The following is a 22,802-nucleotide window of genomic DNA, read 5'->3' as shown; positions in this document are numbered from 1 at the left end:
ATCACAATAGGACGATACGAAGAACGGGTCCTTTGCTTTGAGATTGCTTAGATATGGTATGAACTTTATTTACAACACGGTTGTTTTTAGCCATTGATGAGCTACTCAAGATCTAAAGCTCATCAAGATCTAACCATATGTTGTTTCGGTATCAGCTTAGGAAGCAAAACGGCTATTACGCTCTCTGCCGCTCTCAAGGGCCTGGACTCGTTGACTGCAAATATTTTCTAGAAGCTTTAAGTCACTTGTGGGAAATGACCTGCTATGAACTTGCTGTAAACAGAAATGACTCTAGTTGTTATTGGGACTGACATTTCTATTGTACCATCGTATATAATTTTATCGCATAGCATTGATTAGTGAATCTTAACTTTATGTGTTGGCAGAAAAAAAGTACATCTATATTTTTGTGACGTATCTTGGTACTATTTTGTGTCCTCAAACCGCGCCTACACTCCAGATGCATTTTTGTGTACTGAAACTGACGTGGTAGGTCCCATAGGAGTCACATACGCTGCTGAAATGCCTCCATCTGCTATAAATTCTGTCCCTGTAGTATATGTGCTTTCGTCACTAGCCAAGAAGACAACACTGTAGGCTTGTTCAATAGCTTCGCCTGTACAGTGCAATGTCAGTTAGCTTCCACACCAGAAGCAGAATATGTAGATATGCATAGTTACCAAATCGACCCATAGGCACATGAACAAGACGTCTCTCTTTCTTTTCTTCCGTGTTTAAGAAATCCATCAGCAAGTTTGTTCTGAGTGGACCAGGACATAATGCATTCACACGAATGTTTTCTCGAGCGTGGATTACTGCCAGTTCACGTCTACAAACGAGTGGTTAGATTTGGACCTTGGTCAACAAAAAAACACTTACACACGTGCACCACACTCACGTCATTGCAAGTACAGCACCCTTTGAAGCAGTGTCTAATACGATTCCAAGATGAATGGGAGTCTCATATCAAACTTCCAACCAATCAAACATGCTTACAAGCCAATTGAGGTGTAGCCGCGCCCATAATAGATACGAAACTGGCAACATTGATGATGGAACCACCGCCAGCACGACGCATAGCAGGAATAGCATACTTGCAACCCCACCATACACCTTTGACGTTGATTGTAAACGTCTTGTCCCAGATAGCTTCCGGAGTGGTTTCTGCATTGTCGTCGTCGGGGTGCATGATTCCGGCATTGTTGAATATGACATTCAGTTTACCTATAATGACAACGTTTTAGCGATGAACGGATTGCCAGATGAGAAGAGTATTCCTTTCATCCATGTAATCTGCCATCAGATAGAAGACAGTTGGCTTACCTATTAGACGAAAAGTTTAGTGATGACTAATGCAATGGCAAAATTCATACAGAATCTCATTCCATACCAAACTCTTTCTCCGCCAACGCGCAGGTAGCCTTAACATCAGCTTCCTTGCCAACATCACATTTTGAAAAGACAGCGACTGGCTTTTTGCCCGAAGTAGGCTTGTATTCCTTGTTGATCTTCTCGGTGACTGCACGACCAGCGACTTCGTTGATATCCGCACAGACTACATGGGCTCCTTCTTTGGCGAAGAGGACAGAGACCTCATAGCCAATACCACTATTTGTGTATGGGACTGATTTAGAATAGATGCGGAGGTAGGGATGCCCAAATCGATTGATACTCACGATCCAGCTCCAGTGATTACAGCTACTTTACCAGTTAATCGGCCAGGCATCGTGTTTGTTTTGTATAGCGTGTTTTGAATGTAGACCAGGATGTTTGGAGAGTGGTAATGATACACATCAAGTGGAAGCGAGCATGGAGCATCAAGTATTTAATGTGCACGTGAACTGATACGCGATTCTAGATCTATTTCCTTCTTATCACCGTCGCGTCAAATTTTCACTCACAAACCCCACAAACAGCTAAAACGTCGATAATCACATATATGTTTGTAATAAGGCGATGGTGAAGAAAGAAAGGAATCTTGTCTAGGAGTAAAAGGCCCCTTTTTGGAGGCATAAAAAGCACACATTGTTATGAAATGCTACGAAAGTTCGCTGTGTAAGCTCAACTTTTTTGTCTGAATGTATTATTCGCAGCGTCATGCGGTCGATTCGTGCATATTATAATTGCGATTCAATTGCATTCGTATTAGCTCCGCTTATCTTCTCCCCGTCTCGCCTCAAGTCTTAAGCTTGCATGTGTACGTTTTTGCGTTCAGGAAAACCAGGGCTGGTACTAGTAGAAGAGGCCACGTCGTTTCCCTCGACGAGTAGAGCCAACTGCTGTAAATCATTTCAAATAGCTTGTACTATAATCGTTTAGGTGCTTTAAGACCATGCCGTCATCATCAAAGAGAAAACGTACTAGGAGTGCTGATGATGAACAACGGGCACAGTTCACAACCAAAAAGCTTATCATCGAGACAAGGCCTGTATATAACGATGTCGATGACGCCCAAGAACAGCCAGATACTCCTAGAAGAAGTAGAAGGTATTGTAACTGACCGAAAATCTTACATCCAAGCTTTTTCTGTCATCAACCAAAATCCAGTCACATTACGTGTTATATCTCATAGTTCCTTTTCTTACTCAGAATACACAATGCTAATGCAGACTCTGAGGTGGACATTGCTTCAACGGTGTCGACACCATCAACTGTTGGCGAAAAGTACAAGAGTATCAAGAGGAAGCTGAAACAGTACAAGGAATCCGTTAATGCAAAGGAATATGACCTAGAATCATCTATTACCTCGTTGAAGGCCCAGTTGGCTGAACAGGTTAGTGACGTCTGATGCATGTGTTGGGAGAAGTGACTTTGTCTCGATGTGAGGGACAAGTGGCAATTTGGTTGGATGAGACCTCAGTATCATGATTGTCTATTGTTTTGCATCGTATATTTGAAGTCGGTGGTGACGTGCCGCATCTTCAGTATGACCGTAAATGGCTTGCGCTTTTCATATGAGGGTCAAATGTTGCGTCTTTATACCCTCTAACCTTCGCTCAAATCTTGTGTAGGATGCCATCGTCGCTCAACACCTTGTAGAACTGGAAGCATTACGCGAATCCCACAATGTACATTCTAAATCCCTTACGTGTAACATATGTTTAGACATTATGGTGAGTCTGAGGATGATTTCGACTACCTATCACACGAGCCTGCCTCTTTGGCTCCAGATCCTTCTGAAGTTTTCATGTTTTTAACTCCAACCCTCGCCACTTCACACTCGAGTCTTCTAACCCCGCATTCTCAACCAGGCACAACCTCACGTATTCGGTTCATGCGGCCACTCCTACTGCTTCTCATGTCTCCGAAACTGGTTACAACACAAACAAGAATGTCCAACATGTCGCACACCTCTCAACCGCCCACATCTCCCAGTTCCATGTCTCGCATTACGTGACCAAGTAATCGCAGCTGTAGATGCCATAACCGATATTTCTACACGAACAGAGTCTCGACAACGTCTTACCCTTGCCGAAGCTGAATACAAGAACCATGCTCCAGGTGCTTGGAGGTTTCTTGAAATCATGCATTTCGAAGATGATGAATTGGACGATGATGAGGATGGGCTTGATGAAGATGGTGAAGAGATTGGGGCAGCGGAACTTGCACATGCTCGTGCTGTTTTGCTTGGTGAGGAGTCGGATTCTGATGATGAAGGTATGTGGTCGGGTTTGGTGGCTTAGATTATGAATGAGACTTTGTTTGGAATAGGAAAGTAAACTTAATATTTCTCTTCAACTAGACTTTGCTGATGTAGAGTTGCATTTAGAAGGAGGGTTTGCATATCCAACGCCCGTCAATGAGGAACAAGTGATTATTGCTGATGACTTGGTAAGTTTACCTAATGGATGCAAGAAAGACCAAATCTTTCGCCGTTGAATGCACCAATGCTGAACATTTTCGCGATGCCACACCGAACCTCACTATATTAATTTCTATTCTCCACCCCAATCACAGGCTCAAAGAGATGGATATGTTGCGCACTGCGGCCATTGTGAATACTATCAACGTCATCAAGAGTTCTGTGAAAATTGTGGCTCTCTCGGACTTCGTCCTCTTGACTCGTCCGACAGTGAATCTGAAGTCGAGGAAGGAGAAGTAGAAGAAGATGGTAGTGGTGATGAAGGTCAAATATTATATCAGTTGAATCCATTCCGACATGCATTATTCCGAAATGTCGAACCTGATGATGACGGAGAAGTAGAAGAAGAAGAGGAGGAAATAGATGGCCAAGTGCAAGAGGAAGAAGAAGAAGAAGAGGAGGAAGACTCAGATGTCCAAGTCAATCACTATCCAGAAGAAATCGAAGAGCCAGTCTCTGATAGTGATGATGAAAACCCTGAACCTGGTGCTGGTAATAACAATAATGAATTCGAATACGAAGAAGATAACGATGCACCAGGCTCTGAAGTCGATCAAGATGAATTAGAAGACGATGACAATGATGCAGGTGATGAACAAGATGGTGAAGAAGAGTCTGACGCAGCTTCTGACGATGAAGAAGAAGAGGAAGAAACTGTTGCTCTACCTCCACCAACACGATCATTAGCAGCTACCATCATCAATAGAGCTGCCGATACATTCCGAACTCTTCGTGGTGGGAGTTCGAGCACGTCTGCGGTGGCAGCACCAGCACGAGCAACACCTCGAGGACGTGAAGTAATACAAGTTGTAGAACCTCGAATCGCCAGTCGACGTGCAGGTGGACTACCGTCGCCTGCTATGGTGTCTAGGAGTCGAGTTAGAGCTCGTTAAAACTATGTAAAGTAAAGAAGAGGGAGGACAAGGTTGGTTTGTTGTTGTTGTGTGGTGGCGGGATGGTTTGTAAAATAGTAAGAAAAAGGCGTAAAAGGAAGGCCTCTGGCAAGGGTTTGTTGTATTTCTTAAACCTCGTTTCGTGTCAAATTGTTTTGATTTTCCCCTCAAAAAAATATATAAAGGACATCATTTCACTCATTTTTCCTTGTCTTTGCAGTTGTGCTATGGTTTGGGACTTGTTTGGTAAGACTCTAATCTGATGTGATTTCAAGTTGTGGTGTTGTCTAACTAGTCTGTATGATATTTGATAGTTTCAATGTACGAATTTTTGGGCTTGCTCGTCACAATGCAATTCTCAGACACAAAAAAACGCCTCATAATACCAATGAAGCAACCTTTTCAATGGTTATTTGTTGATGCTCGAGTGCGAAGATGAACAAGAAATAACTTGTTGTGGTGATTTAGACAGAAAGTGGTGGCTTGTTTGGTGTCTCATTTTCTCACATTTTACCGTACATATTATTTGTCTTTTTTTGGGTTTGTGCGTGTTTTTGCTAGAATATACCAACAATTGGAAACCGGAACGTTCTGGTTTTGTAAATCAGCATCTAACGTAAGCAGCCTCATGTCGTCAGGAATATCGCTGAATCCATTCACATCCTCTGTCTATTTTTGTCGCCTGTCAATTCCTCTCTCAGTCACCAAGGATACCAGGCGGCACTGAAATACAGCAACCTCGACCCTGCGAAAATGGGAACTGTTCTCGTAGAGTAAGCTGTACCTCCTGTGTGGATGTGTTCGTACGAATGTTTCCTCAAAACACAACTCTTTTGGACTGACAAACCTCCCAACACCCGTCCCGTTCATTATAGGATATATTTTAAAGCCTCAAGATTGCTTCATTTATGTCCAATTCGATGCACTTTCAGAATTCCATTGATTTTTTGATTGCTTCAACACATCTTGCTACTCCAGGGACGTAGAATTTCTCTAAAAGGTTGGCAAAGTTGGCGTAAGTGTTGGTATACAGGGCATTCAACAAGTGGGCTGTTGCTTTTTTGCTCTACTCTCTTCTACTCGGAGACTATCTCAATCACTCACCAAAAATCAATGGGAATGGTGTATCCCAGCCAGTGACTCTCTGTATAGGAGACTCTAGTCTCAGAAAACATTTTTCTTGGACCGTCGCAGCGACTTCTGCTCCAAATCCACTAGTTCTTGGTGCTTCATGAGCTACTATTAAGCGACCTGTTTTGTTCACCGACTAAATTTGAAAAGAATAATGTAGAGGTCAGTGAAGGGTTGGATAAGAATGTATGTCAAATTCGGAACAAAAAAAGAAAAAAACATTTCTCAAAAAACGACTTGCATTGATTACAGTCTCGGCATCCCATGGCAATATACTCCTCAGATCAATCAATTCACAACTTATGCCAGGTAGTTCCTTTTCAGCTTGCTTGATTGCGTTTTCGAGGACGTATAGTTGGGAACCCCATCCTACTAGCGTTATATCTTTGCCTTTTGAAAAAGAGAGGGCCAGTTGAAATGAATGCTGAAAAAAATAGTTCGAATCAAGCTACCATACCATCTTGAAGCACTTCAGCCTTCCCTAACGGTAACACATAATCACCAACAGGCACTTGTTCAACGGCAGCTCGATACAGTATTTTGGGTTCCATGAATATCACTGGATTACGATCTCGTATTGAAGCTAACAGCAATCCCTTTGCTTGTATTGGCGAGCGTGGTATCACGACCTGTATTCCATGAGATTATTAACGGCTTTTTTGTGGTATTGGCGTTGTGAAGAAAGCTTAAACTTTAGGCGTTCCAAATTCACCTTAAGCCCAGGCGTATGAGCGAAATAAGCTTCAGGGCTCTGAGAATGATAATGTCCACCATGACCAACTGCCATACACGGCATTCTCACAGTCAGTCCACCAACATCGAATTGAGCACCTGATCGATATCTGTATTTAGCTGCTTCATTGACTAGCTACTCGGGCCGAGAAGGAGAATGTCGTCAGAGCATAGAACCACGAGGGAAAACGGGGCGGACGTTACCTGATCAAACGCAGGAAACACATAGTCAGCAAACTGTATTTCGGCAATAGCAGTATGTCCAACTGCAGCCATTCCGATGCCGAATCCTACTATGCCTTGTTCCGTCAGCGGGGTGTTGAAGACACGGTCTTTGCCTGTGAAAGCAACATCGGATTGAGAATGTTGCCATAGTAGTAGCAGCTCTTCCTGCGTTTGTCGTCGGCTTACCGAACTTTTCTTCTAATCCCATTGTACATCGAAAGACACCGCCAAATGCCACATCCTCTCCAAATATGACTAAGATAGTTGACATATGAGCTTCGGGTAGCTGAAGTGACATCCAAGGGCTCCAAACAAAGGTGAATCAGACAAGGGCAAGACTGAACGTACCAGCAGTTTCATCTGTCGACAGTGCGATACCCATAGCTTCGTTTATAGCTTGGAACATGTTTGTACGTTTTGTTTCGGCTATCAGAGGTCAGATATTGGAATTAGTATTCGCAAAAGCAAAGTACGACATGTTCTGATGTGAATACAATGGGATCCAACGTACTGTTTGCACTCAATGACTTCAGTTCAGGATTGGCCAATGCAGATTCGCGTGTAGATTTCAAGATCATGGACGTATCTAGACCACTCATGAATCCTTCAGCTGGCGGAGCTGCATTTGCAGGAGTTGCCAAATGTCTCTAATAACGCCATGAACAAGATGTGAGCGATGTTGTGATTTGATTGTTCAAAGACAGGCAACAAAGGAGAAGAAAAGTATCAAATGACATTTCTTACGTGTATGATACGATTCTGACACGTCCTCGAGGTCTTCGTCCATTGCGACAATAATGCCCGTCGAAGCGACATTCCTGTCTGTTTTGAAATCTAGTAAACGAGACGAGGACAAGGAGAAGACAGGTAAAGCTATCAATTCAGTATAGTAATCTTATTTGCTTAATGATGACGCTCTCTTTTTTTTTTATAGCTTCTCCTCTATGAACTGTGAACCTCACAACTTCTTCTCAACATTTGTGAAGGGGAACGAGATGAAACCTTTACCGGTCGGTGGCGCATTGGCATGAAATATTCAATTTAATCGATTTTACGCGTTCCCATATACTCTTGCCTCCATTCCAACCCTTTTTATGCCTGGAGCTGACACACATTTTGGGCTTGAAATCGTGACTCTTTCCTACAGTTGCACCATCATCAAAAGTCCTCCCCAATTTAAGCCCTACCGAAAGATTCGAAGATTTGGAACAGATTAGCAGAAAATCATTGGGGTTCCGGTCCGTGAGTCTTGGGTGGGGATCTGGTGTGTTGGAGCATGACACGTTTCCAGACGCCCCAAACCCCCAAGCTCCAGACCTCAATCTTATTGAATCCCCAAGTCCTCCGCTGTATTTCGCTTGGGACAACTGAGGCTAGAGCTTGTGCCAACCTAGCCCCAACTTTTTCGAGGGGCTTCACCTGAATACCCCTAGAATTTAGTTTAAAATTCTGATACTTCGCAAGGTTTATGTGTGAGACCTCACTATCTTGCAATTATCGACGTCAGAGAAATCCTAAAATTCTGGAATTCTGGTTATTCGGTTATTCGAACGGTGCTCCCGACTTTTGAATGAGTCTCGTATCGGGAGGCTCGATCGAGGTGCTAGCTCCTTTAACTCCCAATGATGATCGATATATTACTGCTTTTACCTCAATACGGATGTATTGGCTAGGTATTTGGTCTGTCCTATTGGACTTCTGTTCCATCCTTGTTGACTTTGTTGTGAATTGCAGCTTCTGCAATTCATAACAAGTCAACAAATTTGAAATATTAGGACCTTCGATACTTTTGGGTATCACAACTAATGTTTCTTTCCGACCAGGTACGACATGGATCACGATAGTCGTAACCACTTCGATACTCTTTTTCATACGGTCTCGACAAGATGCAATGTTGAGTAAACGCGGAGTTACAGTGACTCTCCTTGGATCCATTGGGTAACTGCGTGTGGTTTTACTGAAACTGGAAAGTCTGGCGGAAGAAATTTTGAACCTAACTCAAGTTTTCTTTGTGCTATTAGGACCTTGGTTCAAGCTATTGACATCATTTGCTTGACTCAATGGGATCAAGATGTACCCTATATTATTGCAATTCCTTGGAAGAAATTCGCTCACCTTTTTGTTTAATAGTTTCTAAGTTGCGCGTGGATCAAAATCTGCTTTCCAGTCTGCACAACTTTGCTATCAGGGTCTTTATGGGGGAAAACCAGACGCCTCTATTTCGAATACACGTTAGTATACAAGTTTTAGAATCAAATGCCGTGGTGACATGGTTGTACAATATCTGACTCTTACTTTGTACCAGGGCTCAAGTCGATCGTGCAAACACTGACTATAGCACAACGCTGAAACGAAGGCCTACCAAAGCGAGCACCTGCAATCAAATGTCTTGGTACGACAAGATCGATTTAGTGTTTTGGAGGTGTATTGCTGCATTCCTGCTTATTGGATTTGCTTGGAACTCTATCGTACTCGCTGTGTCCCCTTCATGTACGTTGCAATTCTGGGTGTAATTCTTCATAGAGCACTTGGACTTATCTTTCTGCAACAAACTAGTTGGATTATTTCCTAAACAGCATTGTTGGGTTGTCCTTGCTGCTCGATATTGGGAGTTTAGCTTTTGCTTTGCAATCACAATTATACTGTACGTTTGTGCCTTCTATTCTCTCTACCTCACAAGGGGGTGTGCAGATGAGGTAAACAACAAACCATTTGTGGCACGCGTCAGCATAGATCGTTGTCATTCATGCCCTGCAACAAATTCTTCTTGCCAACTCTGAGAACTGGTAGTCTCGCTCTAAACCACCTTTTCAAATTTTCAAATAGCTGGGAATTCGTAAAGACGCTCTGAGCAACGCCGTATGTGAATATTTTTGGATTTGGTCATAGAGAGATGGAAGAAGCTTGGCTGAACTCTGTTACAAACAGGTTGCCACGGTTGGAATCTTTGTAATTTACTTCATTTGGGACCTGGCGTGTTATTTTCGGCCTTCTCTTTATCGAATTCTTCCACCACTTCTGTTATTCTTCTCTCAAGGTCTTGTAATGCACATGATATCGGTGGTGTGTACTATATTTTCAAAATCTGCTTTGCGATCAATTGTACAGGCTGTTAAACCAACGCTCTATTCCCCTCAGGTATGGCCATTATGGGTTTCATATAAAGTTTCTGGGAGATTCGGTCGCTGCTTCTATTGTAATTTCGACGTGGAAACCGATATTCAAAGTTACATGGCATTCCGAAAATTGTTATCAAACAAGGAGACGATGTCCCGGTTCAAACTCTTTTCGGTATGTCTGTTCCTATCAGCCTTGTTCTTGGCTGTCCTCTACCACTTTCATTCTCACAACTCTTTTCTAACGTAGGCAAAATTGTTTTGCGTCGAGAGTGTCAGCCTCTTGGAAGCTATGATTAGAGTCCACGAATCTCTAATAGCCGATGCAGATGCATCCGCTGCTACAACAGGAGGCCTCGCACCACCGAAAACAATATTTCGCAAGATATCCTTGACTTTGCCGTCCTTCATGACTTCTTCCCATGACAGCATTGATGGTGACAACAACAACGAAGCCCGCATTAGCATCAGCATCATCCCACGTCTATCAACAACCAAGAGACGTTGTGTGTCAAGTATCCACGATCCAATCCCAGAACCCAGGAAAGACGAAGACGAAGGCAGTAGTGATGGTACTCTCGCTCCACTAACGTCTCCACCACCGAAATCAAGAGCCCCCTCAGTCGAGACACCTCCTTCAATTAATCCTCGAGCGCTATCAGTCGAAAGTCCACCGTCAACCAAACCACGAACACTATCCCACCAAAAGCCAATACAACAACCAATCATACAAACAAATGAGCCAATACCGCAACGGTTAATGCCAGACATGCAATATATCGTTGAAACATACATTCGACCAGGTTCTCCACTGGAAGTAAACGTTCCATGGCGACTATCTAAACCAATTACGGATGCTTTTTCTGTATATGTGACGCAAGGGGGGTCTGCACCATGCATGAATCTGTTTATACCGGTCGTCAAGGATGTCTCGAAAGTGCTGTATGAGAATGTGTATCCAAAGTTTGTGATTTCGCTCAGTCCTCAAGAGCAGAGGCATTTGTTGGCCAACCAGGAGGTTTCGTACTTTTTCTTGCAGGTTCCCGTGTCTGTTTAAAAGAGTTGTTATGTCTTCGTAACGCAAATATTATACCTTGTGTGCATGGCGTTGTATTTATATAGAGTGTAGTGTTACCAGTTAAAACGTGACGCACAAGAAATGTTAGCTGTTGCTTAGCTGAGTTGATTCCTTTTGGAGAGTACAGACGTTTACCTGATACTGAGTCGCTTTCGTTTCTGAAAGGACGGCTTGGAAAGATATCATCTATTATCCAAGCTTCGCAGCTCAATACAATGGCTTTACCACCAGCAACAATCCATGAAGCACCCATAGAGTCCATACGACTAGGATAAGTCCTCTGCGACCGAAAAACGAGATTGCAACATGAAGACCTAACATCGAAAAATCAATCGAAAAAACATACCGAGATCCCCCGAACCGAGAGTAAGCAGTAAGATGCGACACGAAGAGTGAGACGAGGAGATTCACCAATCCTTGCGATAAACTTCTACATTCAGTAATTCACTTACAATACAAATGAGCGATTTCTGTATCGCCAAAATCATAGCAGTATTTACAATGGAGTACCACCAGTTTCTAAAACCCAGGTCTTGAGCTGTTGAATATTCTCAGCAATTTCCATTCTAATCAAGACAGTGTTCTAAATCAGCAAAAGCCAACACAACCCCGCTCATAAGCAACATAACACGACTTACAACAATTGCCCCGTAGGCCCCTTATCGCCACGTCTGAAACTCCTCCCAATAACTTCCATATCCTTCAACAGCACATTCACAGCCGCCCACAACGACGTGTACGTTGAACTACCAACTGGACCCAACATTTTCTTGGCAGTCCCCAAAATCTTGGGCAAACTTGTTCCCAACATGTTTAACAAATCTTTTAATTGCACCGACAAGTTATTGACCATAGTAGTAACTTCCTTATCTGAAGCTTCCTTTTCTCTGTTTGCTTCCTTTTCGTAATTGTATGCTGACGGGAGTAATGATACTACAGCAGATGCGATTCGGGATACCAGGACAAATGTTTTGCCCAGGATTTGGATTGAGGATGTAAGCTTGTTGGAGATTTCTAGAGGGCCGGCATTCTGTTGTGCTAGTTGTACTGCAGCTGAGAGGTGGGTTGAAGCCTCTTTGAAGAGAGAATCAACGTGACTTCGAATGTGTCGCATTGCGACCTTGTCTGCAATTGTCATGAGTTGACGAGCAAAATCTGTGGTTTGGAAAGTCTTGAGCAAGAAAGATTGGTAATGAGCGAATTATTGAATTTGAAGTAAGGCAACCTCACTTACCGATATGAGCTCAACACAGACTCCAAACCAATCTTCATATCGGGCAGATTTCAGTAATGCATCTAGATACATTCTGTTCGCACGAGCAGATAATGTGCGTTCACGTTCTTTTACAGCAGCCTGGGTACCACCACTTTCCATGGCACGGTCTCCAGCTATAACGCGTAGCACTTCATCTTCCAAATTCGGTCGATTTAATATCTTTTGCAAGTTTCTATTGCGAGTGTGAGTGTGAGAGGGAAGAAAAAAGTAACAAAAGACTTCTCACATGGGACAACCACATTTGAAAACACAATCTTACATTTCAACACGAACCATACTCAGCACGACTCTAGAATCCCTCAAAGTACCCTCAATATCCCGCCTTCTACTCTTCCTAGCATCTTTGGTCAACATCCATTTAGAGCTAGTCAATGAACTCCAGTCTAAAACCTCTAACGGAGGTAAAAACTTTTCGGAATCGTATACAGATGGGAATAAACAAACCCATAGCAGTTCTGAAAACTCTGAGAATTTGGTTGGTGATACATCTTCTGCGATTTCTGCGGACTTGAGACATATGTGCATCGCTCGCACAGGTTCATGTGGAAAGATGCAGTCCACTATTGACTATTGAACCATTCAGGTCGGGGTTAGCAGTGTTTGAAAAAGGAAGTAAACGGTTGCGCGACCAACCTTGAGAATTTCAATATCCAAGTATTGTGGATCACTGCTCATTGATTGAAGAAGACTCTTTTCATATTTGACTATATTTTGCCAGTTCCCTGTGGCGATATCGTTGGACAAATTCAACCTAAATGTGACCCCATCAAATTCTTGCTTTACTGTAGATGGGAGCTAACAAAAAAAAGAAGAGATTCACTTAGTGAAAGAACGGCCTTACTTTTTCGCTCTTCTTACCAGCGACAGCCATGGCTGTAAATCAAAAGCTGGTGGCAATCCAATGCACCACTCGTCCAACCCCTTTCTGAATTCCTGAACCACTTGTGGTCCTCCTTCCTTTGATCCATCAATGACATATTCTGCTTCAGTAATAGCTGGTTTTGGTCGACATAGATTCAGTACTGGTTCAGGTTTAGGATTACTCTTTGTCAGGGTAGCAGCTTGGCTGAGGGCAGAGCTCAAATTCCTTGCTCGTAATGCTCGCTCAAATTCTTTAAAAGAAAAGCCGGTTAAAAAGGTGAATCTAGATAGTCATGATACGACCATCATTGACTACCTGCTTCTGCTGGAAACTTTCTCGAGCCGAAACTACAAGGGAAGAAGGGTAATGGTCACTGTCGAGCACTCAAATTTACTGCGACAGCTTGAAATTACGACTTACACGTAACCTCCAGATTCCTCAAATATTTCTGCAGGTAGACAGTGACTTTGAACATCGCCAACAGCAGAGACACAATAGAATGTATCCGGATGTAGTGACGAGGCAGTGACTAGAGACAGGAAATGTCAACAAGCTTTTGTCACAGTTGTTGTTGGAAATCAGATGGTTCCCAGTTTTTTTGAGCCAGTATCACGAAAGGGTGTTTATATTCTGATTGTCGCACTTACCAGCAAGAACAGGAGCTGCGTAACCCATATAACACTCCCCAACTTGTGTGGCACCAACAGAGACATCTCCAGCCTGCTTATTCGTTATACCACTCCATTCAGAACCAGGACATGCTATAACTATGTCATTTCCTGGATGCCTTGGCACCACCAGACTTGAGTTAAAGGTCCATGCACGCCATGACTTGTCTGACGAGACAGTAGCCAATAAATCAACACGTGTATTTGACCATGCGACGGCATTCACTCCTTGATAGTGCCCGTCAACCCGAGCAGCAGGTTGTTTCCCATATCTCAGATCCCATACTTTTACAACACCGTCGTCAGAAGACGATGCCAGCCAGTACGGTATAAACGGACTGAATTGCAGATCCGTTACAGCGCGAGAATGTGCCTTTTGCACAGTCCAGACTGCATTCTTGGGCTTCTCCAACCTGACATCTATGGTATAAATATTCCTATCTGCACCAGCAGCAGAAAATACTGATCCATTATGAGGCGAGAAGGATGCCACATTAAGTAAATCTGATCCAATATCAAAGGATTCGGTGGCTCCAGATGCTATTTGCAAGACTTTTACGCTACGTCCTTGTGTAGCTAATAATCGATTTGGATCTGTAGGACATAATTGGATTGACCGTAATTGGATTGAGCGTGTCCATTGGCCTGGTGCTGATACCGGTACTGCTTCCTAAACAACGATGATGTTGAGCCGAAGCAGGAAAACTGAGAAGATAACATTTGAATACCAGTGTTGTGGTTTCTCCTATCGACAACTCTGATAGATGCGTCAGTCCCTTCCCTTTACTGGCGAGCTCCGATGAATTGATTTCGAATAGCTGGGCTACGCCGTCGGGACCTCCCAGCACGAGTTTGTTTTGATGTATGCACATTCCATAGATTGGATGCGGAATGGTAAAGACTGATCGAACCTGCAAGTGTAATGGGTTATCCGCCACTCATAAATACATAAATTGACCGGTCTCCTTGTTGATTCTGCATGTCCATGTTCAGTTCCAACAAACGAGACTCACATTAAGTGACGGTTCTTGATCATTACTATCATCTGGATCGAATTTAGAGCGAGCCTGATGTTCAATAACATATAAATTCTTGCTTTTGGCTCCTGAACTGACGACCACGTATGGTGATGCCTACGATCACAAAACATCACAATTTAGTGATTTTGATGTTGGGCAGTTCTAGAAATTGGGGACTTGCCGGAACAGCCTGAATTCTTGTAGACCATTTAGCAGCATCATTCAAGGCTGTATGACATCGAATTGCACTAGTAACAAGGAGGATTTTGGTCATGATCAGCAACATGTAAGATTGAATGTTTTTGTGATTCATACCTCTTGACTTTGGTTGTCCTCCGCCATAGTTCTGATGGGATATCATAGTTCCTGGAGTCAGCGGTACTTGTAGCGACCATGACTAGTCACTAAGACAACTGTTCTCCTTGTTTGTGCTGTTGGTCAAAGGTTTGAACGACCCATCGTCAGAGGTTCAGGTCAGATCTGAAGGTTCAACAACAAGGTATGGCATTCATTCAGTGTATTATTCTGCATGCAACGCACGCGGGGACAGTGTAGAATACGCGAAAAACGTGCGATTTCGTTAACACGAAGAAACAAACCAAAACACACGCAATACACCAGGCAGAGATCTAAGAGCCTCGCATTCACATGCTAGGAGGATCGCCAGAGCTTCTCCAAACAGACAAATGAAAGTTGTGTGATTCATACTGAGTTTATGTGATTGAGTACACTCGCAAAAATGTCCTACCGTCTCGTTTTAATGATATACGCATGAAGCACGTAATGTTCCAAACCACACTACATGGGCGAATCAAGTCAAACTCCAGAACCTTTGAAACTGAGGGGACAGATTTTCTGACCTAGTTCATATCTGCGGATTCCAAAGTCCGAAAAGGGAGATAGTTGAAATCCATACGCCTTTCGACCTGCGATTGGCATACACGATGAATTGGTGGCCTGAAAATGTAAATTTTGATTGCCTCTCGACAAGTTCAGAGTTTATGCCCACGGTCTATTGCTTTGGATACAAAGCTTCAGTGGTTTGAATGCCAGCTGGATGGCCCATATAGGTCATCTTATCCAACGCAAAGGCTATCCTTTTGCAGAATCTCCCCGGCGAGAACGTAAACCGTAATGGGGATTACTTCCGACTTTCCCCTCCCCACGCCATTTATGCAATGTAGAGGACATTACATCGTGAATCGTCAGGACCCGGTCAGCGAGCGAGCGTGGGCCGTCATGAAATGATTAATGAAAATAGTTCCCTATTGTGAATGACGGCCACCTTTAGCAGCAACAGACTCTACGGTGTGAGCTCTTGAGAGCGCTGTAGCGCATGAGAGCAATTTGCTTCCTAGTCTAATAGAACCAGTCCGTGGTTAGATCTTGAGCTCTTAGTAAATGTTTGAAAACAACGAGATGAGAATTAGTTTATACCATATCTAGGCAAGCGCAAAGCAAAGAACCAGTCCTGACCATCGTCCCAAATATCAAAAGAGGGTTGTCTTCACCAGATTAACTACCACTGCCATCTTAGAGCTTCTTGCTTCCGCCAACAGCATACACCGCCGTGCTTGCTGGGATATCTTGCAAGGTACACCTTTGACCGGCAAGCATTGGAGTGCGCGGCACCAACAGCATGGTCTCCCCGGCATTATGGGGACTCCATCCCACTATCTACCTCCCCACGCCGTTTTGCAACGTCGAGATACATTGCAACGTGGTAGGTCTGGAACCCGGTGGGCGAGCCGGATGGTGACCGTCATTGACTGGTTAATAAACATAGCTACATTTCGTGGTGTATAATGATGGTTACTAATCTTGCATCCGCCTTCATACAATGGCGTCCTTGCTTGAACACCATCGACACTCTGAATTTGCAGTTTGTGCCAATGAGAGCAGTATAGAGCATTGGGAGATGTTGCTCTCCTAGACTGAGTAGAAGCAGGTGAGATGGTCAGATCATGTTTGAATGCTTTTGCAGAAAATAACGTGATTGTAAAAGGTGAGTTCTTACCATGCCTAGGAGAGCAATATGAGATGAGACAGCTCTGAATGCCTTTTCGATATGACTCTTCTGATCGGCATGCACCTCCCTTCCTCCGTCTGCCCTTGGTTTGCTCGTTCTCTATTGATGAACGAGTTTCGTGAAATGCACGGGTTTATGAGAGGCAATCCATCACAGTGGGAATTTCGCGAGTTAGAAAGAAGATGCGTTGAGTATGTAGGATGTATAAATACGTCGAGTCGGATGTTGTCCCTTCGATTTGTAGTTGTCTTGTTGATTTTTTGACTTTTGATCAGCTTATAATAATCTGGTACAATGTCACGATTCTGTCAATTTGTTTCTTAGATTCGCGCCATACGCAAAGGTCAATCTTTGGATAAGAAAGGCAGATCACGGTCATAGTTATTGACAATATTTCGCATGTATTCAAGGTATCGAACGACTGGAAATCATCAACATCAAATCCACATTTGATGCAAACCTTGGTCAATTACCGCAAACTAAACAACGAGTATTGATACGAGGATTGAACAAGAAATGAAATTTGGTCATGTAATAATTTGGAACCAAACTTCAACGCAAACTGCATCGGGTCATTTTTCGAGGGTCTGATTCGTCTTGGTCATTCTCCGAGTCTTGACAAGAAAGTTGGGGAAAAGGGCCTCCGCAATTCGTTTCTGTGCTGTATTATAATGCTTGAATGGAACGATATTTACCTCCACTTCGAGCGGCCTTCTTATTCTGGACAAGTGAGAGAACTTCCACATATTCTCACTTTTAAATGACGTTCTAATGCAGTCGTTAGGTGCAATATGGATTGTGATTGTCATAATCACAGCCGTACTATACTATAAGAGGACGGGAGAAGATGAGCAGTTTGCAAAGAGACCCAAATACCTGACTCTACTAACCTCTCTCGGGTACAAGTTGTTTGGACCAACATAATGAAATCATACCAACAAAAACATCGAACTTTTAGCACTATTCTTGCCGCTGTGGAAAGTATCGGAATATCGTTCTGGGAAAACGACCAAGCCTCCTGTACCTTGCAAAGTGTTGGTTGGCCGTTTGTCACATTGATTCTCAGTGTCAGCATTTGGGGTCGAACCAGACGACTCTACTTTGTTTATACGGCCCAACAAGATCGGGCCAATCTCGAAAGCCAAGTATTGTTTCAACAGCGGGGTCTAGTCGCAAAACTGTCACCAAAGTGGAATAATGAATTCGATGATGTCCTGATTTGGAGGACCCTCTACCTGTCTTTGGCAGCTTCGTTAGTGAATTCTGCCATTGTTCTGGCACTATCTCCACAATGTCAGTACGCGTGCCCCTCTTCCTTCTTGAGGCAATGACAAAATACTATCGTTTTGGTGTAGATGGTCTATTCCCAACTCAACACTGTTACTTCGTGTTAACAATACGGATGTGGGAGTTCTGGTTTTGCTATGCTGGCATTATTACTATTTACTGTACGTGCTGTACTGGTCATGGTCACGTACTGTACTGGTCATGGTCACGTACTGTACTGGTCCTCGTCCGTCTGAGCGAGAATTAACCTTTTACTTTGTTAGGCTTCTTGATTTACTTTTTATGGAGGACGAGGCATTGCAATGACGAGGTTTTATTCCGTTACACTGTGTGGCAACTTGATGCTTCATACTAACTCGGTCTGTTGACACCAGCTTGGAATAAAGCAGGACATCCAAATCAACTTTGTAAGTATCATCTTTGGTCGAAATTCGAATACAGATTCAACGTTCTCAATTGTGACACCCCCGCCCTTTTGTCTATAGTTCACGACATTCACAATGATAGTTTCGTACGTGATATGGGATATTGTCGTCTACTTCAACCCCTCGTTGTATCAATACTTTCCTCCTGCTCTCACACCTTCCATACTGAGCTACTTGATGCATTTTATTTCCGTCGTGAGTAGTAGAACTGATGGAAAGCAAATGGATAATCTCATTGATACTAATCCCAATGTGATGATAACAATAGATCGTACCTACGTGGCAATCATACAAACCCATATCTCGAATCGCGAGCCACTTCAACAACAATATCCTAAAGGCAAACGCACAGTCATCGAGTGAAGAAATTTTCAGCGAGCAAAATTTCCAGAAATGCATTCGAGACAAGTCGTTTCAACCAAAATTGAAGGCATTTGCCGCAAAACTCTTTTGTGTTGAGAATGTGAGCTTCATTCAAGAAGCTATACGGATGGCATATGATTTCGAAAAAGCACACCCACCGTCGAGGAGTCAGTCAGTTTCAGAACGGTCTGCTTCTGTGGTGTCAGGTCTTAAGCCCCGCCAGTCTGGTGCTTCTGAAACCGTTAAAGAACCGCAACCGATACCTGTTGCTCTTCTCCCAGTGAGTGGCTTTGTATTCAATCACTATCAGGAGCTTGAACATTGATGCCCTTATTCTAGGATTGTCGATATATTGTAGACACGTATCTTCGATCTGAATCAATAATGGAACTTAATCTACCTACTCGGATTTCAAAACCTATTATTGAAAGTTTTGATTCAGTCAAAAGGGGACATCCACTCCCCAAGGACGACATCTTCAAGAATGCTGTGGCCGACGTCTCTAGGGGGTTGTATCTGAACGTGTAGGTTTTGCAAGGCTCGCCTGAATCATTTGGAAGTAACTGAAGTAACCGATGCTCATTTGTCACAAATAGATATCCCAAGTTTATTCTGACTCTCAGTGACAGTGAAAGGAAGTATCTCCTTACATCTCCACCAATACCACGAACTAGTTGGATGTAGTATTACTATAATTAAAGGTACTTCAATAAAATAAAAAGTTTAAAGTCTGAACAATGCCTGGAAACAAGTTTGTTGAATTGTCGAAACAGCATGGACAGAACGCGTCCTTCAAAGCTAAGAGCGGTGGTCTTATAAGACTCACGTATTTCATCCAGGCTAACTTTGATTGATTACCCTTCGGGTCGACTCAAAAACCTCCGATTACAAGTCCAGCAAGTTTCAGACGGAAGCGACGCAATCAAGCTTCACACACACAGGAGCCGCCTTTGGGCGAGCGACAAGTTATAATCAATATGTATCTAGTGGCCAGAAATGAGAATACTGGGTCTCTACATCCCCAGCTTCTGAATTTCACAGACATGCCATCCAATCCGAGATTCTTGCAGCCGAGCACTGTAACTTGGATGACCTGGATTAGTAAGTGCCATTTCCCAGCAATAAACGATATTGGAGGAATGATCTTATATTCTTGCTCTTGCCCGTCAGGCGGTATATGGATTTTTGTCTGCGTCTTTTCTGGATTTCTATACCTTTACAGAAATCGGCAAGACAAGAATTTAGCTAAGCGGCCAGTGTATCTGGATTCTCTAGTTACTATCAGGTATATGTGTGCTTCGTTTTGTCAAATGCTGGAGGAAGAGAAAGTGAACGCAAAGTGTCCGTTGAAAGTAAAGCGATCCTATACATGGAGTGCTTGACTGATGCTAACCTAGTATGCCTTGCTAGTTCGTTTTTTGCCACGCTGAACGTCTTTGGAATGATTTATTATGACAATACCCTGTCATCGTGTACACTACAAGCTACAACCTGGTCGTTCATCACTATTACAGTTTGTGGCAGTGTTTGGGTAGGTGCCATCTGTAAACTTACTGACCTTTAGCACAAAAGTTGAAATCACACCAACAGGGCAAATCTAGACGATTGTATTTTGCACACTCGGCACAGCTAGAAAGGATGGGGTTGACCAAATCTAGTAATACGGAAGGACCCGTCGTCAAGAGGAGTCGAAAGAATTCAGACAGTAAGGAACTGCTATGTAGTTTTTCTCTCACCAACACCGTGTATCTAAACGGCAGTATTTTACTACTAGACACTATCCGGACCAAGATCGACAAAATTGATAAAGTATTTTGGATTGGCCTGGCACTGTTCCTTTTGTGCGCTGTAATCAATGACATTCTGATACTGAATCTGTCCCCTACGTTCTCATTACATCCTACAAATGAATGTCTACTCAATCTCACCATCTTTTATTGGGAATTCTGGATTGTGTTTCTCTGTGTGGGACTCATTATATCGTTTACCGTGAAGTACGTTAAACCTGTTGTGTTTTGCTTACCGTGACTCTAATCTTTCAATGTTCTAGATGGGGTACACAAGTAAGGAAATTGGAGGATGCGTTGGGCATCAAGAACGACCTTTACCTGAACGGTGTCGCTTGCACTACATGTGTGAACTTGTACGTGGTATGGGCAACGATCTGTTACTTTTACCCATATCTTTATTCGTACTTTCCGCCTATGCTGTGGAGCTGGCTGACGACCGTGGGAATGCATATTGTCTCTGTGGTAAGAGAACAGAAAACAAAACAAAACGAAGTGGTAGAGACTGTTTTACTAAATCCTAATAATTTCTTGGCAGATCGTCCCTTTATGGAAATCGTACCGTATTTCCCAACTGGCAAACGAGGGCTTTAGTTGGATTTTCAGACTAGAGGCCGCTTCAGCGGAGGAGGAAGTGCTGATATCCGAGTCAACGTTTCAAAAACTCTTGAGAGATAAAGAGCTGATGCAAAAGTTCAAGTTGTTTTCAGTAAGTCGTCTACAATATCTACACCTTGCTGCATTGACAGTTTTATGACTCGACAAACTTTAGATGAAACTTTTTTGTGTTGAATCAGTCTCCTTTATACAAGAAATCATCAGATTACTAGACGCCATGAATCCGCAAATGCATCCTACAAGTACAAGAAGGTGGTCTCAAAGACTTTCAATATCACTCAAACCAGCGTATTTCTCCAGAATGTCATTGGACGGGGGTCGATCGGAATCTCTTATATCCATGTCACCTGAACCTGACAGACGAAAGTCATCCGCTATGACTGAAACCGTGATACCAGCACTACTAGTCAATGAATTCAAGGCACTCATAGACGTCTACATTAAGCCGGAAGCTCTGATGGAGCTCAATTTGCCTGTACGTGCTACAAGACCGGTTATGAATGCTTTTAGAGAACATGAGGAAGGAGGTCCTGTACCGAGTTTGGAGCTATTGAGACCGTGCATAAAAGATGTAACGAAGGTAGTTTGTTTCCTTGTTTGCACACATTTTGTGTTTTCACTCACTCACTCGCTTGTTACAACACTAGTCGCTGTTTGAGAATGTCTATCCAAAATTCCTTCTGACGCTTACACTCGAAGAGCTGAAGTATTTAGGTTCTCTACCTCCTGTACCACAGAATCAGTTAATATAACATTAGTTTGAACAAAAGTTAAGTCGCATTCAAAAGCCCAGTTATCAATGACACTGTTCGTAGTTTGAACATGTCAGGTGCTGTACGACTAGAGAAAAGCAAGATTTTAGGTCCTGTGAATGCGTTTTGCGGACTCTTGGTAGGGTTACTTCCTGATGCCGCAGTTGGTCGATGACAATATTCGACCTCAATTTGCACCGATGTGATGCTGGTGACGTTTAGTCCCGTAGCGTAAGCTGGATGGTTGAGATGGAAAAACTTTTGTTCGGGTAATGATACAGAAATGTTTTGCACTGTTTGCTTCAAAGACAAGAAAACCCAGATAGTTTTAAATACTTGACTTGGCGGTTGAGACCCAATTTCACTTAATCTCGACCTACAATCAAAGAGGGATTCAAGATCTTGTATGTTTTGGAAATGTTGTTGACAGATAATATAGAGACAAACGCGCTAATGATCACCTCTTTTGCTGTCAACGTATTTGCCGTGCTTTACGGTTTGATCTAAAACAGATAGATCGGTCAATGCCAGTTCTCCATTTTTTCATTCGATGACCAAAACCCAAATTCAGCATAATCAATGAGGAGATCTCTACCTTCTTGACAGCAGTACCAGTTTCACCTGAGCGGTCGCTACAGGCAGAGGACTTTCAGGCTTAGAAGAATCAATCGCAGCGGGA

The 22,802-nt window shown here is 43.1% G+C and overlaps 3 protein-coding genes across 3 annotated transcripts; all 3 read right to left on the bottom strand.

Annotated features, from left to right (window-relative positions):
* Positions 1 to 449: 449 nt before the first annotated feature.
* Positions 450 to 1,726, bottom strand: SmJEL517_g04103 (uncharacterized protein; the record flags this gene model as incomplete). The annotated part of the gene is made up of 6 exons (XM_031170031.1): positions 450 to 616; positions 681 to 829; positions 899 to 932; positions 997 to 1,224; positions 1,391 to 1,608; positions 1,677 to 1,726. 6 exons carry the CDS (start codon positions 1,724 to 1,726, stop codon positions 450 to 452), a joined length of 846 nt encoding a protein of 281 aa, XP_031024049.1.
* Positions 1,727 to 5,683: 3,957 nt separating this feature from the next.
* SmJEL517_g04102 (uncharacterized protein) lies at positions 5,684 to 7,659 on the bottom strand (the record flags this gene model as incomplete). The annotated part of the gene is made up of 10 exons (XM_031170030.1): positions 5,684 to 5,748; positions 5,860 to 6,022; positions 6,137 to 6,276; positions 6,344 to 6,515; positions 6,599 to 6,754; positions 6,823 to 6,956; positions 7,030 to 7,098; positions 7,192 to 7,269; positions 7,355 to 7,490; positions 7,588 to 7,659. The coding sequence occupies 10 exons, from the start codon at positions 7,657 to 7,659 to the stop codon at positions 5,684 to 5,686; spliced, it is 1,185 nt and encodes a 394-aa protein (XP_031024048.1).
* Positions 7,660 to 11,533: 3,874 nt separating this feature from the next.
* On the bottom strand, positions 11,534 to 15,257 carry SmJEL517_g04101 (uncharacterized protein; the record flags this gene model as incomplete). The annotated part of the gene is made up of 13 exons (XM_031170029.1): positions 11,534 to 11,603; positions 11,676 to 12,208; positions 12,272 to 12,485; positions 12,573 to 12,880; positions 12,947 to 13,108; positions 13,172 to 13,425; positions 13,491 to 13,522; positions 13,596 to 13,704; positions 13,823 to 14,513; positions 14,572 to 14,754; positions 14,857 to 14,976; positions 15,050 to 15,110; positions 15,178 to 15,257. The coding sequence occupies 13 exons, from the start codon at positions 15,255 to 15,257 to the stop codon at positions 11,534 to 11,536; spliced, it is 2,817 nt and encodes a 938-aa protein (XP_031024051.1).
* Positions 15,258 to 22,802: the final 7,545 nt, after the last annotated feature.

The sequence above is a fragment of the Synchytrium microbalum genome, assembly GCF_006535985.1.
Source record: "Synchytrium microbalum strain JEL517 chromosome Unknown SmJEL517_scf0025, whole genome shotgun sequence".
NCBI lineage: Eukaryota > Fungi > Chytridiomycota > Chytridiomycetes > Synchytriales > Synchytriaceae > Synchytrium > Synchytrium microbalum.
Note: the sequence above shows the minus strand (reverse complement) of the source record. Positions and strands in the feature narration are given on the sequence as shown.